General features: G+C 37.9%; 2 protein-coding genes across 11 annotated transcripts in view; one reads left to right on the top strand and one right to left on the bottom strand.

Moving 5' to 3' along the window:
* LOC310738056 (uncharacterized protein) overlaps nt 1-19,949 on the top strand; it is a 491,148-nt gene that overhangs the window by 149,291 nt on the left and 321,908 nt on the right. The window lies entirely within an intron of this gene.
* On the bottom strand, nt 10,845-18,111 carry LOC310738109 (little elongation complex subunit 1-like). 2 transcript variants are annotated; one of them, XM_083563079.1, is made up of 13 exons: nt 17,912-18,111; nt 16,566-16,687; nt 16,089-16,126; nt 15,863-15,945; nt 15,728-15,764; nt 15,592-15,642; nt 14,233-14,501; nt 13,849-14,017; nt 13,103-13,263; nt 12,662-12,852; nt 11,831-11,931; nt 11,638-11,736; nt 10,845-11,526 (listed from the first exon to the last, which is right to left on the bottom strand). In XM_083563079.1, exons 2-13 carry the CDS (start codon nt 16,586-16,588, stop codon nt 11,336-11,338), a joined length of 1,413 nt encoding a protein of 470 aa, XP_083419205.1. In that variant the 5' UTR covers nt 16,589-16,687; nt 17,912-18,111; the 3' UTR covers nt 10,845-11,335. The 2 variants fall into 2 exon arrangements, with proteins under 2 accessions (XP_083419205.1, XP_083419206.1); XM_083563080.1 differs by lacking the exons at nt 16,089-16,126; nt 17,912-18,111 and having other exon boundaries at nt 16,566-16,609.

Here is a 19,949-nt window from a genome sequence, read left to right as displayed (position 1 = left end):
GATCCACTGTGGTGACCACTAATAGAAGCAGCTGAAAGAAGAAGAAGAGGAAGAAGAAGACAGACAGTCTTGCATATTGTTCTTTGTAAAGAACAGCCCAGACTTGTACAGAATACAGTATACAGTAGTCACATGTAAGGTGTGAGCAGCACCTGCCAGAAAGTCCTGTAGTTCCTTCAGTGTTGCTGTTGGCCTGTTGGTAGCTTCATAATTAGTTTCTCCTCATTCTCTTATCATATATATATATATATATATATATATATATATATATATATATATATATATATATATATATATATATATATATAGTGGTGTGAAAAAGTGTTTGCCCCTTCATGATTTCTTATTTATCATCAAACTAATTTAAATATTAGTAAACGATACACAAATAAACACAACATGCAGTTTTTAAATATTTTTACTTTTTATTTTTTTTATTATTGAGGGAAAACAAAACCCAAAACAACATGGCCCTGTGTGAAATACTTTAATTTATCTCACCACACCCAGGCCTGATTACTGCCACACCTGTTAGTAATCAAGAAATCTCTTAAATAGGACCTGCCTGACAAAGTGAAGTCGACCAAAAGCTCCTCAAAAGCGAGACATCATGCTGAGATCCAAATAAATTCAGAAACAAATGAGAAAGTAATTGAGATTAATCATTCTGGAAAAGGTTATAAAGTCATTTCTAAAGCTTTGGGACTCCAGCAAACCACAGTGAGAGAAATTATTCACAAATAGCAAAAACATGGAACAGTGGAGAACCTTCCCAAGAGTGGCCAGCTGACCAAAATTACCCCAAGAGCACAGAGCCCACTCATCCAAGAGGTCACAAAAGACCCCACAACAACATCCAAAGAACTGCAGGCCTCACATGCCTCCGTTAAGATCAGTGTTCATGACTCCACCATGAGAAAGAGACCTGGCAAAAATGTTTTTCCAAGACGAATCTCACTCATCTCACTTTTTGCCAGAAAACATCTTGATGATCCCCAAGACTTTTGGGAAAAGGAAAGCTGAGTAGTTGAGCGCGAGCCGTTTGCATGTTGTTAGCGTGATGCTCGATGTTCACAATGCAAGTTATTGCTCGTAATGCATTCAATAAAAAAAAGTTTTTGCTCCTCCTGTAAAGTATTTATGAATCATGTTACTCACAATACAAGCTTCCCCTGTACGTAAATTATCATGACACCAATCAGAACTTTTGCTGTTTCCTCACGGATGGTTTTAATTGGCGGATTCTGGTCCTTGATTTGAGACTTAACGCATCAATTAAACAAATGTTTAGTGCTGAAATATTTTTTTTTTACATTTGTTCATATCTGTTAGTATTAAGATGAGCCTCACACTGGTTCTCTAAACACATTCTTATGTTGTCTGTTCAGTGTCTATAGGATGTTTACTATGTGAGTATGTAAGGTACATGGAATGTCTTTGTGTGGGTTCACATATCTCTGGTTACTATGTCTTCTTACCCAATCAGGAACAGTTTTAGGTCAGGTTTTTTCCAGTGTGTGTATATATACTTGTCTGATATCTGCATTAAACTGAATAAGAACATATGCATCATTCTGTATGCTGTGTGATTCTTCCCTGATCAGAAAAGACCCCATGGGAATCGTAGTTCGTATGGAAAACCTCTCCAAGATTTAAGTGTTTGTTGGGGCATGATAAAAATATAACTATCTGAGTAAAGGAAAGGACGTTGTAAATAAATGTGTTGCGTTAAAGGTTAATTTTTAATAAAAATTAAGAAATGCGTGCTGCATTAATTGTGCATTAATAATATTAGTGCTGTTAAAATGAATTTGGGTTAACGTGTTATTAACACGCTCATTTTGAAGGTTTTTTCAGTATAAAGGACATTATATAAAGGTCAACCCAAACAGATCACAACAGTTAAGTTTTTTCTTGAGCCATTTACACTTTTGCATTTTCTTTGTAGAATCTGTACAAAAACACACAATTTGACTTCATTTCAAAACAGCAGGAAAACTGTAATGCAGGGAAAATGCACAAGAATCTGTATGTGCTCTGTTATACTGCATGTATTATATGCTGTATAATAATGATGGTGTCTACAGCTGTGGCATCATATTGATGTTCTTAAGAGGATGATTGGGACTGAAGGCAGATGATTGGGTGTGAAACGCACGACCCGAAACTGTAAAGAGACAATCAATAACACTGTGCAGATCTATTATGTGTTTTATTTATTTATGTACAAAAAAAATAAAATCTATTAAACATTATTTAATGTAATAATTTTTCTTGACTTTAGGTGAGAACAAAGGAAGCTGATCTGCTTCAGGCACTTGGGGACGGCTGGAGGAACGGCTTTGTGAGGTCTTTCTTCCACGATTCTAAAGCGTTCAGAGGGACTTTGGGGCTGCTGGGTGCCAGATCATGAGTGGCATAAACCACTGCGAGCTGCACCTCCCACGGCAAATCTGCACACAAAATCCATCATAAAATTAGGACTTGCTGAAGCACTTTCCTGTTGCTAGAGAACTAAAAATCAGAGAATAAAGATAAAGGTTGATTAAGGACTTGTTTATTTGATCCTTTAGTGATACCTTTTTGTCCCCTGAACTCAGTTATGCTTTTCACCAGATCCTCCACTGATGCTGCCACGTTCTCCTTAAGACCATTTTGGCCAAATCGCCCTGATTGAGATAAAGAACATGAGTGAAAAACAGAAGAATCCAGAAATAATGTGAGATGATGCTTTAAAACAGGATTCACAGGAAACTTACCAAGTAGCCTGAAAATTGCTGCTACAGAGACGTTTCTGAACTTTGTTTCCTCTGTTTGTGTTTGTTTCAGCAAAGTATTCAAGATGAGCCACACACTTTTTCTGATGAATAAAAAATTAGACATATTAAGTGTTTTTGTGGCAGTAATAGAATACTATCAATTGTAAGTTTATGCAACAAGAATAGAAAGTTTGCAGTATTTGGGACACACACACTGGGACACACCCACACACTGTCTCATATGAGTCTCACATTTGCCGGTTTGCAATTTATCTAATGTTTAAAAATCTAGAAAGATGAGAATGAAACAAGTTGAAGCAGTTTCACATTCAGTACCGTATAACATGGGAGACCCTCCAAATCCAGCCCAGTTGTGCACAGAGAAGGTCCAGGCTGAATACGTAGTCCCAGGCAGCTGGACGGAGATCATCACCATACCAACTGCTCTTCTGGAATGTCAGACTTTTGTCTTTCAGATGAGCCTTCAGTGTGCTGGTGATGGCTCTGTAGGGGTCTCCAGGAGGCTCCTAGCAAAAAATACATCATTTATTTAAAACCCAGATCAATGAAACAATGTTTACAATAATATGATCATAACTGAAAGGTCACAAGCAATCACAAGTGCAGATGCTTGAAATACTGAGGTAGAGCTCTAACTGTGCATTCTGCTCTTTTTATAACCTCCATTTATTACTCTTATGTAAGGAGGAGTCCTAGAAAATGACCTCCAAATGACCCCAAGATTTTAAATACACATGCAAAATAGCACACAGCGTTACTGAAGGGTTTATGTATCAGACAGTAACAGGGGTAAATAATGATCTAGAATACTACATGAGTGTGTTATTTGAGGCACAACGTTAGTTTGTTTATTCAGTAGTGAGCACAGTGTCACATGGTTCTATATCACTTCCTTTATTAGTATATTATGAAACAGATTTATTTGCTTGCATGTTTATTGCACTGATCTGATCATTTTTGTCATAAACAGCATCATTAACGCTGGAGTTAAGTGCAGTTTAAGGCAATCTTATTTATAAAGATAAGATTTTATTAATAAAAAAAGAAAGTGTCCTGTAACACTTTTAGCTTGAATTTTGAAGTAAGAAATTAAATACTTATTAATTTAATTCAACATGAATTTATAATGAATTTGCTCCATAGATCACATGGACATTGGAAATGAAAAGTAGATTAGGATTGCAGTAAAACACATAAAAAGTCCAGTTGAAAAATGATGTTTAATGACTGTTCTGATGACTGTTGTGATGAGAATCAGCTATTTACCGTATCCCAGTGCAGATATTTGCTGAGCAAGTAATAAATATTTCCGTATGCCTTCATTTTGCACACGATGTGAACGGCTCTGCATAAAGGGCTGTTATGGGAAAAAACACTTGGCCATGCTGTCACCATGACCATTATCAGTTTTGGGGCTTCAGAAGAGTCTGCAAAGGAAACAAAACGATACCACAGATTTAAAATACACTGTATAGGAAGAAATACAAAACCAAAAACAGAACACAATTGCCTTCTTTATATCACTGTCCAGATCATTTTTAGTAAATATATAATGACATGTCAATATAATCTCACCTTCTTTAAGAAGTCTGTAGGCGAGAGCATGTGCTTTATGAGAGTCTCCTCTTTTTTAACACAATCCCACATAAACCCTACAGAGAGACTGCAGGAGTTCATGTCCCATAGACTCTTTCTCCACCTTGATCTTCTCCAAAACCACTTTCAGAAACGTCTCTGCTAACGACTAAATGAGACGGAAGAAAAAGATCAACCAACATCCAACTAAATCAAACATGTATTCAAGTCATGCATGAAAAATAAATATTAGGGAGTTAAGACTTGACTGTAGATTGGGTTTAGAAAAACTACTAGAATTTGCATAAACCAAAACCTGGAGTAAAGTTTTTACATGACAAATCAAATCTACTGTTCAATTGCAGAACATTAGGAACAGTGAATTATGGATTGACTATTGAAAAAGAGAAAACTCAAATCCACAGATAAAGAATTGCATGTACACTAAATAAAATGCATGCGTGTGAATTGAATGCACACTAAATAAAACAGAAGATAATCACTGACCTCGTTTACACTAAACTTGGAAATGAGAGATTTTTCTTGATCTGTCAGAGAAGGAAGTTCACATTTCCCTTTAAGTAGTGCATCAATCCAGTTTGGAGATAAAACATCATCACAGGAATGCTGCAGTGTTTTTAATGCACTAGTGATGAGGGATTGTTTTGTGTGTTTGTGAGCTGCAGCATCAAGTCGAGGCTTTTTAGCAGCACTGGGTGGGGGCATGTTCTGATGCAGATCTCTTTGCTCTCAGGATGGTCTGGGTTTGATTTCCTGGGAGAGGAGATTTGACAACTGACACACAAGCACACAGTTTTTCCAGACTCAAACTCCTGACTGTTATCACACATGTACCTACCTGACACATGTAGGTTCATTAGAATGTTTACATTGGTGATTTATGCTGAGATCAAATTGATTTGACAGAATTGTATCATGCAGTAATAATGTGCTTTTACTCTCTTACACACTGAAGGCAGAAGCTGGTTTTTAATACATAAAGCATTTAAAGCATTTCTGTGGAAAAGAAAGGAAAAGATTGAGATAGAACACTAGATTTTCCTGTGCAGTTTATCACATGTTGATTTTGTTTTCAGAGATTTACATGGATCAAATGTGATCAAATCACATGACAGACAATTCTACAGTATAGATAATACATTGGGAATGTTATATTACAGGGAAATAATCAGCATAAATGAAGTAAAAACAGTAATAGAAACTTACTTGTTTTTTGTATATAAAGTGTGTTTTTATTAAATATTTCGAAAAAGATCCACAAGCAGTCTTGATGTCGGTCACCAGAAAAAGAGATTTTGCTGCACCAATCAGGGATGCGGACGCAACCAGAGAGGCGGAGCTTCTAGTATCAACACGCCTTTGCTGTAAAAGTGATGGGAAGATCGGATCATTTTAGTGACTCGGTTCTTTGAATCTCATTAATAAAAATGAAATTAGAAAATAAAGAATTTATTTATAACCACCACAGTCTTTCTCCCGATGCTGTGCAGCTCAGAACACAGGTGAGGTGCGTTTTTTTTCGTTTGCATTTGGAATGCATTGGTCTAATGTTATGGGGTTCAGTTTTTTGGCTTAAAGTTTGTAAAAAGAAAAGTAGCGGCTTATAGTCCGAAAAATACGGTATAAGCAAGTGCTCTCTTAACATGTGCTCAGTTAAAGATTACAGGCTTTAACTTGAAACTTTTCCAAAGCCGAGTATTACATAAGCAGCAGCAAAAGCTTACTAAACCACACACACAAACTTTAATTTCACTACTGTGAAATCCCAGTGAATACGCTGCCAATGACACAGCACAACACTGCTCTATTAAAAAAATGTAATAAAAAAAATCAAAATAATTTTGGTATCCTATGTTTTTTAGCGTAATTTAAAATTGCACACAGTCCAGAAACACAGCAAATTCGTTATTGATACTGGAAATGCAAAACATGGGAATATGTGATCATTTTTTCCCATGTATACAATCTAAAATTCTTTTCAAGCTGGCATTGGAAATGTACAATGATCAGAAAGATGAATGATGAATTGATTTACTGCGAGGCCTGAATCAAAAGGTAGAGACTTAATGCATATTCAATATGCTACATTAAAGGTATAATAGTGTACAACTTTGCAGGATGGTAATTAGAACAATCTCGAACAATGAAAATGCTCTACAATGGCGTCTTTGGTTGTTTACCTTGGCCCTCTTAAAGTCCATCTCTTTGCCGGCGGTCGTGAGGAGAATAGAGAGGCACTCGAGACTTTCCTCGTCATTTTGTGTCAGCAGTTTCACCACGCAGTTATAAATGATGGACTCGGTCAACATCCGCAACTTAAACAGCTCCCCGATGAACTTGACGTTACCCTTGATTTTTCTGCGAGCTTTGTTTTTTGCCTTCTCCAGCTCATCCTGAAGCCCCTCACGATTACTGGCCTGGAAAAGACAATCATTATTGTCATAAAAACAAAAAATCTGTGCAATTAAAAAAATACAAATATTACACATGAAGATACCATAGAAATTTTACAGAAGGACGGGTTCAAGCCTGATAACAGATGATCCACTTTGGATAATTCACATTGCTTTTGGGTTTTTTGGCCATGGGCACGTTTAACTAAAAAGAGAAATAAGAAGAAAATTCCACAGTTAAAATCACAAATAAGCTTAAATGCACTAAAACATAAAGAAGGAGATGTGATGTTTTACCTACCGCAGCCAGAGACTTACACATGATCCCGTACCCCACGGAGAAGTTGGGCTTATCAATAGCTTTCTCAAAAATCAGGTCGACGACACCCTTAAGTCGCTCCTCTGTGTCGATGTGGAGCTCTTTCACCTGCTTCATCAGCTGATTGAACATCTCTGCCGTCAGTTTGTTAAGGATACCGGCACCGTCCGGAAAAGCTCCTGCACAACACACAACATCAGCAGGACTGTATTTTAAATTCATATCTGCATCCAACAGACCAATTTATTGCAATGTAGATCTTTCTGCAACGACAGTGTGCAACTGCAGAGTCATGTGCTAACCTCAGTTTTCTGGGTTTCGGGGTCCTCTGTGGAATTCCTTCTTTTCATGGAAGGCTTCCAGGCATCCTCAGCCTTCTTCAACTCCACCTCTTCATTCATAGCACATTCAAAAGGAACTTGCAGCGTGGAGGCCCCTCCAAATTGCATTCGGTTGCTAAAAGGGCAAACGTTATAAAGCAAAAAAAGAAGGCAAAATATTTAAGCTATTACTGATATAATTTATATATTACTAATGATCTGTGAAACAATATTCCTTATTTGGTTTTAAAGTTAAAATAAAGCCCACATGTCAGGAGGCTTACCTTGTGTAGCACCACATCAGGTATGGATGGGAGCCCCTCTGGCTTCTGCATACAATCAGGCATGAACTGGATGCTCAAAAGAAAGTTTCTACTATATTGTATCCTCTTATTCTCCTTCTCAGGCTCTGAGGAAGGAACGAGTGGGTTCGTTCTTCGGCGGCTCGGCTTCCTGCGCTTCGATCTCATCTGCTGGTGTTTCTGCTGAAGCCAGATGCTCCACAATCACAGGAGACACACTGGAATTCTCGACTGTGGTTGAGACTGGCTCAAGGTCAAAGTCAGACTGCTGGAAAGCGAGCTCTGGCTTATCCTAACACACAAACACACCCAATTAATAATAAAACACCAGGATTACTGTAAATTTGTAGTGTAAATGTAGGTTTCACACATTCACCGAAGTGAACGACAGCATTTCTATCTTTATATATAGTTATTTAAAGAAATACTCCAGTGTTGGCACCTGGCTTTGGTGTGACGGCTTGTGCAGGACCGGGCTCACATGAGTAAAAAATAGTGGAAAAGGGAAGTGGTAATACAGGCAAATATAAGGAGGAAGGCTGGTGAGCTATTCGCCAGAAGAATCTGCTTCCTTTATGAATGCGTGTGTGACTGTTACCTGCAGAGGCATAGGGACGGAAAAGACATTTCCCACTGCAGAGTGGGCTTCCGACTCCTGCCAGCTTCTGATATGATCTCCTCCGTGATGTCCTTGTTGTCCTGGTTAGCATCTCGGACAACGATCTTAATGAGAAATAAATAGCACATGATCAGAGATAAATAGGTTCATTACTCAGTAAATGAACCAGTACTGAAACAAAGAGTAAGCACACGCACCGTTTTCCTCTTCCTTTCCTCTTTTGGTGCACCAGTGCTGGAGTGAACGATACCTTGGCGGGCCGTGTTGTAGGTGCGCTGGACCTGGGCAGAGAAACACGCAGAGTTGAGGTGCTGGGAGCGTTAGATTCAACCCAGGAATTTATCTGGGACGAGTGAGCGTCCGTCCGGGATGTTTCCAGCGCCGCTTTCCGCTCTCACAGCTGGGCATGCTTTGCTTGTTTGTCTAAAACCTCCATCTTCAACTCCACCGTTTGCAACTCGAACGAGTCCTCACCTGTGCTCAAAGACAGACACACAGCCGGCATAGTGCTTATAATAGCAGATAGAGTTAAGATACAGAGATGTGATAAAGTGAGAGGGAATGAATATAATCAACACTAGTGATAGTCGAGTTAACTAACTACAGGCACAAGACAGGAAGACAAAAACAATTTAGGATTATTAAAAGAGGAAAAAATGAGAGATAAATAGTAAAGTTTGTTTAAAAACGCAGAGAGAAATACAAGTCACAGGAAGCTACGTCACAGGAAGCCTGCAAGCAGAGAGTCTCCTTTCCACGTCATGACCTGCTCCCATCCTGCTGCCACCTAAAAAGAGAAATAACTAACAACAATCTGCACTTACTTTATCTTTAATACAAATTTACAATAAATACATTTACAAATAAATGCATAAATACAATATAAAAATGATAAATTGGCAATTCACACAACAAACAAATTAAATACATTTTTCACTACAAAGTCATTTTCCTAAAATCAGACCTTTCTTGCTTTGTTTAATGCAAAGTCATCAATTACATCATCGTTGCAAATCTGACCAGCACTTGTATGGTTGATGTTTATGACAGCGAGGCTGCTGAGGTGCTCTTGTGACATGGTGGATCTCAGGTATCATTTCATTAGTTTCAGTTTTAAAAAGCTTCTTTCTGCTTCAGCTACAGTCACTGGAAGTGTAAGACAAAGTCTGTGTGTGTGTGTGTGTGTGTGTGTGTGTGTGTGTGTGTGTGTGCGCGTGCATGGTCATGGTATGAGGTGTTGATATTTAGTGCTGTGTAGAGGAAGATGAAGGTTGTTATCCGTCTCACCAAATCAGTTTAGCACACCTGCTGCTGTGGACTTTAATTGAAGTTAATTCTTCAAGAAAAAAGCTTGTTCACGTGAAAGAAAAGTGTCAATGATTTTCTTTGGTTTTAAAGTAGAAAAAGTTTAGCAAAAACCTACCGTAATTTCCAGACTATTAAGCACACCCAAACATATATATAATAAATACAAGCCGCACACACTGAATTTGACAAAGATGTTTATTTTGAACATAAATAAGCTGCACCTGTCTATAAGCCGTAAATAAACTTTACACAGGCTTTAATGAAAGACAGTGTTTGTTACACGGCTTGTATCTAAACAGTAGCCTTATTTTAAATTGTTTCCAGTGAAACTATAAAATATAGGTGCTGTCTGGGTCACATTATAAATGAAACACAAACAGTAAGAATAATTACATCTGGTCTTCCTGCACATAAATGTCTTTATTTAAACACTTCTTTATCATACAGTACTGTTTAATCTTCCACTTCATTTTAAAAAGTGTTCGATGTCCAGTAGGTGGCAGTAATGTTCTTCTAAACTTTAGCTCCTTCTAGCGGTATTACGATGAATTACACTGTACTACACTTTTAAAGGGAATTTTACATCAAATGTTGCTTTTTTTTTTAAATAAACCAAGTTATAAACAAACATTACCAAGTTAGCCACTTCGAATTACAAATTACACAAATCCCCAAATTTTACACAACTATAGAGTCAAATATTGTTAAAACAGATCATGTGACAAAAAAAAAAGAGATGTTACAAAATCTCGGATCTCTGGAAACCCAGACATTATAACACCATTTAAAACTTTAAGAATAGACTTTAAATCAGAATATTAAAGAATAAAAGAATATTTTCCTCATTTGTGCTTCATGCAATCTTAAATAAAAAAAATTTTTACTGTCCACTTTTTCTTTTCTTTTTTATTTCTTGTAAACAAAGCTTAGTTATCACGAGCTGTAAAGAGCTGCATTCCACTTCCTGCCAGGTGTCACAGTGCACGTCACGTCATGAGGTTGTTCGTCATTCATGGTGAGATGTTCAGATCTGCATAGATCACTTTCTAAATGTGTGAGAGATCAGTGGAAAGATTTTGGGCCCTGGATAAAAGAATGTAAGGAAACAACATGCTGGGAACCGAACCTCAGACCCCACTGTAATGTAGAACACAGACACACTGTATGACATTAAATCATTTCACATTTATTAACAACATCACGACTTCCCAAGCCATGGCATAATGACACCAGACTCTTTCTTCAAATAATTATAGAGGATCCTCACATACACAAAGCTTCTGTGTCTAAACTGCAATTTGTACAACAGATAAAATTCTTGGGGCATCTGATATCAGAACAATGTAAAACTTTAAAGAAAAAAAAAAGAGGCAGGCGGTGATTGAGGGGCAGTAATTGAATGCTCTCTGTGATGAAGAGACATTAGACATGATTGAAATTCAAAATCTTTATTTCTTTAAATAAAACTTTAAATTAGAATTTATTATAAATTTAAGATGGTGAAACAACATGCACACTAAAGTACATGAAACGTTCGAATTTCACCATCTTCCTCTATTCCTGAATCATTTTCCATCTCTTCAAGTTGCTTAAACAGATCCTCGAAGCTGTCGATGTCAAAGACTGGTACCGAATCCAGGATCTCTGTGCTGTTGTGGGGGTCTTCAGAATGTACAAAGTTTTAGAGATAAATCACCATTATGATCTTTGTGACTCGGTCTGACGACAAAGGAAGCTGATTTGCATAATGCATTTGATGACGGCTGGGGGGACGCGCTGTGTGCTGTTTTTCCTCCATGATTCCAAAGTCTTCAGAGCTGCTTCAGGGTTGCTGGGTGCCAGGTCATGAATGGCATAGATGACTGAGAGCTGCACTTCCCATGGCATACCTGCACACAACATTCAACACAAAATTAGGACTTGCTGAAGCACAAAACAAAAAATCAGAGAATAAAGATAAAGATCGATAAAAACATCTTTAATTGATGCTTTAGAAATACCTTTTGAGAGTTGTTGTGTTACAAACTGATTAATGCTTTTTGCCAGAATTTGAAATGACATTGGCAGGTTCTCCTTAAGTCCTAGTTGACCAAGTCGCCCTGTTTGAGAAGGACAAAGACCACAAGTGAAAAGCTGAAGAATCCAGAAATAATGTGAGATGTTGCTCTGAAACAGGATTTACAGTAAACTTACCAAGTAGCCTGAAAACTGCTGCTACACAGACGTCTCGGAACGGTGTTTGCTCTGTTCTTGCTTGCCTCAGCCAAGTGTTCAGGATCAGCCAAAGATCCTTTCTAGTAAATAAAAAAGAGGAGAAATGGATATGTTGAGGGCCTTTGTGGTGGTTATGGAGCAGCCATTGTGGTTTTACGATCAATTATGATTTTATACAAGAATGGGAACTTGCAATGTTTCAAACAACCACTAGAACTTTGACCCTTAATAGAAAAAGTCAGAAATAAGAACTAGGTCTTAAAGGTAATGATGCTTTATAATGTACTTTACATCACTGAGAAAGCCGGAGGCAGAGCACTGGATCAGCCATGACTACAGCACCCCTGGAGCACAGAGAGTTATGGGTCTTGCTCAAGGGCCTAAAAGTGGAACTTGGTGATCCTGGGGCTTGAACCCCCGACCTTCCGATCAGTAATCCAAAGCCTTCACCACTGAGCTACCACTTCCTAAAAAAATACCCTCTCATGGTAAAATACTTACAGCTAAAGTTACAGATTTCTCTCTGACTGTGTGAGCACTGATCCTGGAAACTTTATTTATAAATGCAAAATAGAAATTTCCTCACAGAAACATCACTATATCAACAATTACCCAATTTTTCCCTCTGAGATCTTATTGTGTTAAAGATAAGATATAAAAATGGCGCCTAAATATCAACTTTGCGACCGAAATCCTCTCAGCGCTGATGTTATAGAAAACAAATCGGTCATTTCTGATCATTTGGATTCAAAAGTTCAAGTATTAAAAAGCTGAGAATGAAATATGTTGAAGATGTTTTGCATTCAGTACCGTATAATATTGGTAATGGTCCAAGTCCAGCCCAGTTGTGCACACAGAAGATCCAGACTAAAGATGTAGTTCCAGGTAGCAGGGCAGAGATCATAACCATACCAGCTGTTCTTCAGGAACCTCAGACTGCTGTCTTCCAGAAAAGACTTCAGGGTGCTGGTGATCATATTGTAGATGTTTCTCGGAGGCTCCTGGCAAAAAAATGCATTATTATTTAATACCCAGTGCAATAAAACACTGTTTGAGTGACAGCATAGTTCAACATAAATGTACAAAGAATTTGTGCCACTAGATTACACTGATACTTGGTAATCAAAAGTAGATTAAGAAGGCAGTAAAATACATGAAAAGTCCAGTAAAAAAAAAGATGCTTGATGACAGTTCTGGCCTGCCAGTAATAAACATTGACACTGAGAGGAACACTAAAGATCAACAACTTACCTCATCCCAGCGCAGATAGTTGCTGAGCAAGTAAAATATCTTTCCCTTTGCTTTCAGGTTGCTCACTACGTGAATTGATCGGCATAAAGAACTTTCATGGGACAAAATACTCGGCCATGCTGTGATCATGACCATAATCACTTTGGGGGCTTCAAGAAAGTCTGCAAAGCAACAAAACAATAGGATGTAAATACAGTGTATAAAAATAAATACATTGAATAGATAAAGTCAACACACTCGTATGAAATTGCAGGTTTTTTTTAAATATAAGATGGAAATAACAACATAAATAATATAAATATGCAAGCCAGTGATTCAGTCAGTAACCAAAACCATGTGGGAAAACACCATACTGACAGTGAAGCATAGTGAGTTTAACATAATGCTTTGGGGCTGCTGGTCAAAACGCTGAAAGAAAGCTGAGGAATTTCAATATCAACATGACAATGACCCAAAGCACACGTCAAATTAAACAAAGACATGGCTTCAGGAAAGGAGAATCAAAGTTCTGGAATGTTCCAGCCAGAGCCCAGACCTCAATTCGAGCTGTGCACAGGAGAGCACCTTACAATTTGAAGGAACTTTTTTTTGCAAAAAAGAGTGGGATAAAATTCCCAAGTGTAGATTTGTTTTTTGTTTGTTGGTAGATCACATTAAAGATTTGTTAGATCACACAATTGACTTCTCTGTATAAGCGTCTAGATCATTTTTAGTAGATAAGTAATGAAATATCAGTACAATCTCACCTTCTTTAAGGAGTCTGTAGGCGAGACCATGTGCTTTGTGAGAGTCTCCTCTCTGTTGACACACGCCTACATAAACCCTACAGAGAGACTGCAGGAGATCATGTCCCATAAACCCTCTCTCCACCTTGATCTTCTCCAAAATCTCAGACAGAAACGTCTCTGCTAAGGACTAAATAAGACGGAAGAAAATCATTATTTAATATATACAACTAGACCGGGTTTAGGAAAACTACTAGATATTGTATAAACCAAAACCGAGTCAAAATTTGCCAGGACCAGTGAATTATGGATCGACTTTATAACATTCAAAACTCAAATCCACAGCTAAAGAATAAAGTGTTTAAATCACATGCACACTAAATAAAACAGAAGATAAGAACTGACCTCGTTTACACAAAACTCAGAAATGACGTGTTTCTCTTCATCTCTCAGAACAGGAAGTTCACTTGTTCCTGTGAGAAGTGCATGAATCCTGTCTGTAGGTAAAACATCAGAACAGGACTTTTGTAGTGTTTCTAATGCACTGGAGACGAGAGATTGTGTTGTGTGTGTTGTGTTTGTAGGATCAGCTGAAGCAGCATCAAGTCGAGGCTTTTGAGCTTTCCTGGGTGGTGACATGTCTGATCCAGTTCTCTTTGCTGTGGGCTTTGGGTCTGTATGAATATAAAATAAAACATGTACAATAAAATAAACAATAAAACAAAGCTGCGTGTTTGATTTCTGCATAATGAATATAACTTTCAATCTGATCATCTGATCATTTGAGGGAAATGTACAAATAGGTTTAGCACAAGTGTACAGTGGAACCCCCTTATCTCGACCTCGGTTAACTCACCAACCCTATTAAGTCGACGTTTTTGAAGTGGAACCGACAAATTCTCGCTTTGTCTTAGCATTTTTTAATCGGTTATGTCGATTCTTTTTATGCCGCTAAACCCTAATATCTCGAGCACAAGGGGGGCAAATTTGCCACTGAACGTCAGTTATCTCGATCGGCGCTGTTCAGCCGCAGAAGAACTCGCAGAAGTGGCGGAAAAATCAAGTCTTACAGCTGCTACAGGAGTGTAGGATACTTTTCAGAGCTGTGTGTCAGAGTGAAATGACTCGAGAATTTAATGTTGACACTGGTTAGCTTTTTGTAAAAATGAACTACACCCCGCACATTTGTGTGATTTTGTGAGCGATCTTTGTGTTTACAATGTTGGAGAATATAATAAAGGTTTGTATCGAGAATCGACGGTGGTTTGTATTGTATACTGGTGAATCTCTGCTGTTAGTTGATGCACATATGCCTTTTGTTGTTAAATGTTATGCGATGAACGGGAGGCGAAAGCCGAAGTGAAAGCAAAACAGTTTATTGCAACACAGGGCAAAGCCAAACACAAACACTTGCCTTGAAAGTGAATATTCCGGTGGTGCGCTCTGGGAGCGCGGTCCACTAAGTGCCCAAACTGAAAAGAGGCAGTCTGGTGAGAAAGTGCGGAGTCCGAGTGGGAAGGCACGTACCTGGATACGCATGAGCGATAACAACGACTGCTGTGAACCAACATATACCAACAATAACGGACGGTGAGAGTGTGGAACTGACGCACATTGCCGCCATATTGGTTTCCGTTTATCTCGATCATCTTTTATCTCGACGCTTTTTGGCGTCCCCTAGGCCCTCGACATAACCGGGTTCCACTGTAGTATGAATCTGTAGCTCCTCTAGAAAATTGTTTATAACATGTCGCATCTAAATACCTTTGTCAGCTTCCTGCTCGTTCTCAGTCTGCGTGGAGGAGCACTTTTTCTCTGTAATGACAAACAATTTATTACAGTCAAAGCAAATACCTTCTCCATCAACATCTACAGAAACTCAGAGAGATTTCAGTGTTACCTTTGTTCAACTCATTTCCCTGTTTGAAGAGTTTTTCCTGTTGAGGTTTAAAAACAAACATAACATTTAGTTTTATTTAGTCACAATTCTCACTTCAGTTCAATGACGTCTGGGTTTGTAATCAAAAGAAAGTACCTCGATTAAGCAGATGCTTTTCTCGAAGTTACTGATTGTGTACTTCAGGACTCGGATTTCCAGATTTTGTCTGGTGTTCACTTCTGTAAAAGAATTTACAAAATGAAATGAAAAGGTGCTCAGATCACACTAATCACATCATATGCTCATTAAATAGAACTGAATCATGCAGTAATAATGAACTTGTACTTTCTTACACAATGAAGGCAGACATATCTTTACACACCTTGAAGTGCCAGAAGCTGTTTTTCAACACTGACATTTCTGTGGAAAATAAACATTCAGATAAAACATTATATATTATATGATTATATGCCATGTTACATATTAAAACTGCAATTAAAAAAAAAAAAAATATATATATATATATATATATATATATATATATATATATATATATATATATATATATATATATATATATATATATATATAATCCCTTATCTAGAGCGACGAATATCTCATTGATACAACTGAGCAGTTGCAGGCCCTTGATGGCAGCTTAGTGGAGATGAGATTTAAACTCATGAACTTTTGATCATAATTCCAACATCTTAACCACTGTGCTACTTCTTCCATCATGCAAGTCTCTGTGTACATTGTTACTATCAAAATGATGTTTTCAAATAAATGTTTCGAGACAATCAGAATAGAGAATTCAACTAAGCTTTGGGGTCAAATTTAAACAGCAAAAAAAAAGTACTTGTGAGTTTTGGTATTCTGCATCTTCAGAGTCTTCGTGGCCTGAAGCTTCGACTGGCTTATGCTTGCGTTCCCATTTCTGTAGGTCTTTTCTAGTCTTCACTTCTAGAGAGTTTGCTGAATCTGGAGAAATAGAAAACAGCTTTAATTACAAATCCTTCAATAAAGTATTTTCATTTTCTCATAACAATATCTGAACGATCAGTGTTTCTACAGCGTATTTTCTCCTTTTTTTTGCAGATTATACAAAAAGTAACTGTATCAGAAAAATAAAGACGGTTTGTGTACACATTTTCATGAGCAGGGGGCGAGGTGTTATGGAGGGGGTGTGGTTTGTGGGTCGAGGTGTTATGGAGGGGGCGTGGTTTGGGGCGAGGTGTTATGGATTGGGCGTGGTTTGGGGGCGTGGCGCACGCAGCTCAGCTCCTGAGCGATGTTGAGCGATGTTCTTTATGAATGCTGATGGGACGTGTTTACTCACTGGAGGATCCTTCTGCTTCTAGATCCTTCTATGCTAGCTAGAGCGTGCTTCCCGGAAGTTCTGTGTGAACACGTGACTAACACGTGACTAGCGATGAACCCGCGATCATTAATGAAAGGAGTGAAACTATAGATCAGGTTCGTGAACATGAACTTGTAGAGTAACTTACACTTGTAGAGTAACACTAGTGTGTTTCTTCTGGAATGGATCGCGGTTGGTTGCGTAATAGAGAAATGTACTGCTCTATAGGTTGTGTTTATTCTGCGGGCTGCTGCTGGGTGTTCCGGCTTTTAAGCACGTGGCCGAGAGCGGCGCACTGTGATGTCACAAGGACGTCAACATTTGTTATTGCGTCACGTGCTCATTGCATAGTATACAGTGATGAGGGAACACGGTTGTGTGCAGTATTTAATTAGAGTAGGAAGGATAAAAGGAAGGTCCAGATGTGCTCCACCATTCACAGAGGCACTGAAGGAAGCATTGTGTAGAGGAAGGTGAAAGGTTCAAACGGACAGTGGAGAAACTTGGATGTACCTGTTCCAGACTGTGTTCTAGACTACAACAGGTTCATACAAATGATTCAGTCATATAAATTCAGCTTGATTATATTTCATATATAATAAAACTCAAATATATTTCTGCCTTTTATATTCCAAAATCTAATCACTTTGATTCAATTTTAGGTGCATGACGGAGTAGATATCAGACAGCTATTATATAGTCTCACACAAGACAAGAAAGTGGTACCAGAGCTTCTTCTACACCATCGTAAACACCTTCATTCTACATCGGGAAATCGCCTGTGCAAAGGATCAGACGCAAATGACACAGAAGCAGTTCAGAGTAAAACTCAGTGAGGAACTTACTGTTTTAGTGCTTCCTGAATTTCCTCCATCCCCTCCTGAGGACATTTACCACTTACCAGGGTACCTGCTTCAGACAGGAGACAATGCAGGGTTTGTGGACAGAAACACTTGTATATTGCATGACTTGTTTAGTGGCGCTGTGATTTCAGTCAAAGTATAACTGCTTCTCTGTTTGGCATCAGCAGCACTGACCACTACTTTCATTTTCATTACTTTCTTCTTCTACTGTTTTTCTAATGTTCAAATACCAGTCTTATGCTTATTGTGTTATTTAATTATTCCACTCAATTATTATTCTTTTGGTATTTTTAGTGCTCAAATAAATCACTTGTATGATGTCTAAGATTCTGTTTATTATTTGATCATTGATAAGCAAGAAGTTGTTTTTATAATGACGACAATAGTTTGTAAAACCCTTCGGTACATTTGTTTATCAGGCTGCTTTTCCTCAAACAGACGGAGGGAGAAAAGGACTACACACAGTCTCAGAATAATGTTTATAGGAATCTCGTTTTTAATATTTTCATCTACTTTCTGAAACCGAACAGGGTTGAAGAAACCAGGTTTATTTTCATATAAGTAACAGTATTTAGTTCAGTAAACTGAAGTTGATTTAAAGGAGAATTCAGTGCTGTTTAGTTCAGTAAAGTCTTCATTTAATCCAAAACTATTCCATTCATTAAGTTCAATTATCCTCAAATTAATATTTTTACATTCAATAAAAACAAATCATCCAGTTTTATTGATGTTTATTTAGTGAATAATGCATTTAATAAACAATTGGTTTCACTCAGAATGACGTTTTATTTTTTATAAGTAAAAATGTTTTTTCTAAAACTCATCTGAAGCATAAAGTTTTACAATAAATACAATAAACAGCATTTTTCCTAAAATACTTACATACAGGTTTTATAATAAACCCAAATTAAACTTAAAAAAAATGTTTTCCAACTTCTGCCTCCTTTCAGTTGAGGGGAAAAAGAAGCTAAAAATGCACCAGTCGTTTAAAACAAAACCAATATAGAAACATTTCTTCCAGCTCATAAATCCTATAAAACATGCAGCATTAAACATGAACTTCCAGCAGATGAACATCTCATAATACTGTCTGGAAGTGAGAAATGTACAGGTTGTTTTTACTCCATACACATGAACTTACTTTGATCAGAAACACAATCATACTCCAAATCAATTAATCAATAAAGTCAATAAAAGAATCCCAAACTGCTGTGTGTCTTGTCCTCGCTATTAATGACGTCATTAGAGCGCCACTACTTCTAATGACCTGCTGTGACAGTGTGCTCTAATACACATCACACTGCCACCTACTGGTCATTTATGATTCTGCAACATTCATCGAGTCTGATGATGGAGAAGATAACAGAAGAGAAAGAAGAGAAAGCCATTCTGCTACAGACAGTTTCAAAAGCTGGAGGCTACTTTGGCTTCTGAGCAAAAGCAGCAGAAACAGTATATAACTGAGAGAAGCCAGAGCTGGGCGAGAGAACAAAAACAACTAGAGAAACGTGTTGCTTAGCTTGAGTTTATTTTGGATCAGACCACCATGGAGCTCCAGTCTTCCCTGAAAATCCATGAGGAACTGGAGCAAACTGTATAATGTGAGAGAAAAAGCTGGACAAGAGAACAAAAAAAAGTGGAGGAACATGTTGCTCAGATTGAGGTCACTTTGGAACAGACCACCACGGAGCTCCAGTCTTCCCTGAAAATCCATGAGGAACTGAAGCAGACTGTAAAATGTGAGAGAGAGAGCTGGAAGAGAGAACAAAAACAACTGGAGGAACATGTTAATCAGCTTAAGGTCACTTTGGAACATACGACCAAGAAGCTCCAGTCTTCCCTGAAAATCCATGAGGAACTGGAGAAAACTGTAGAATGTGAGAGAGAGAGAGCTGGATGAGAGAGCAAACAAAGTGGAGGAACATGTTGCTCAGCTTGAGGTCACTTTGGAACAGACCACCATGGAGCTCCAGGATACTCAGAATCACTGTAAGAAAGTAAAAAATAGTGCAGAGCAGGA

The sequence above is a fragment of the Silurus aristotelis genome, assembly GCF_946808225.1.
Source record: "Silurus aristotelis genome assembly, chromosome: 15".
NCBI lineage: Eukaryota > Metazoa > Chordata > Actinopteri > Siluriformes > Siluridae > Silurus > Silurus aristotelis.
This window is presented reverse-complemented; position numbering and strand designations above follow the sequence as displayed.

Coding starts and splice junctions, on each gene's coding strand:
- LOC310738109 (XM_083563079.1), bottom strand. CDS start 16,588: ATGCAGAATACCAAAACTCACAA. Junction 16,127..16,565: donor CAGAATACCAAAACTCACAA/GTACTTTTTTTT, acceptor TATTTTCCACAG/AAATGTCAGTGTTGAAAAAC. Junction 11,527..11,637: donor AACACAACAACTCTCAAAAG/GTATTTCTAAAG, acceptor TGTTGTGTGCAG/GTATGCCATGGGAAGTGCAG.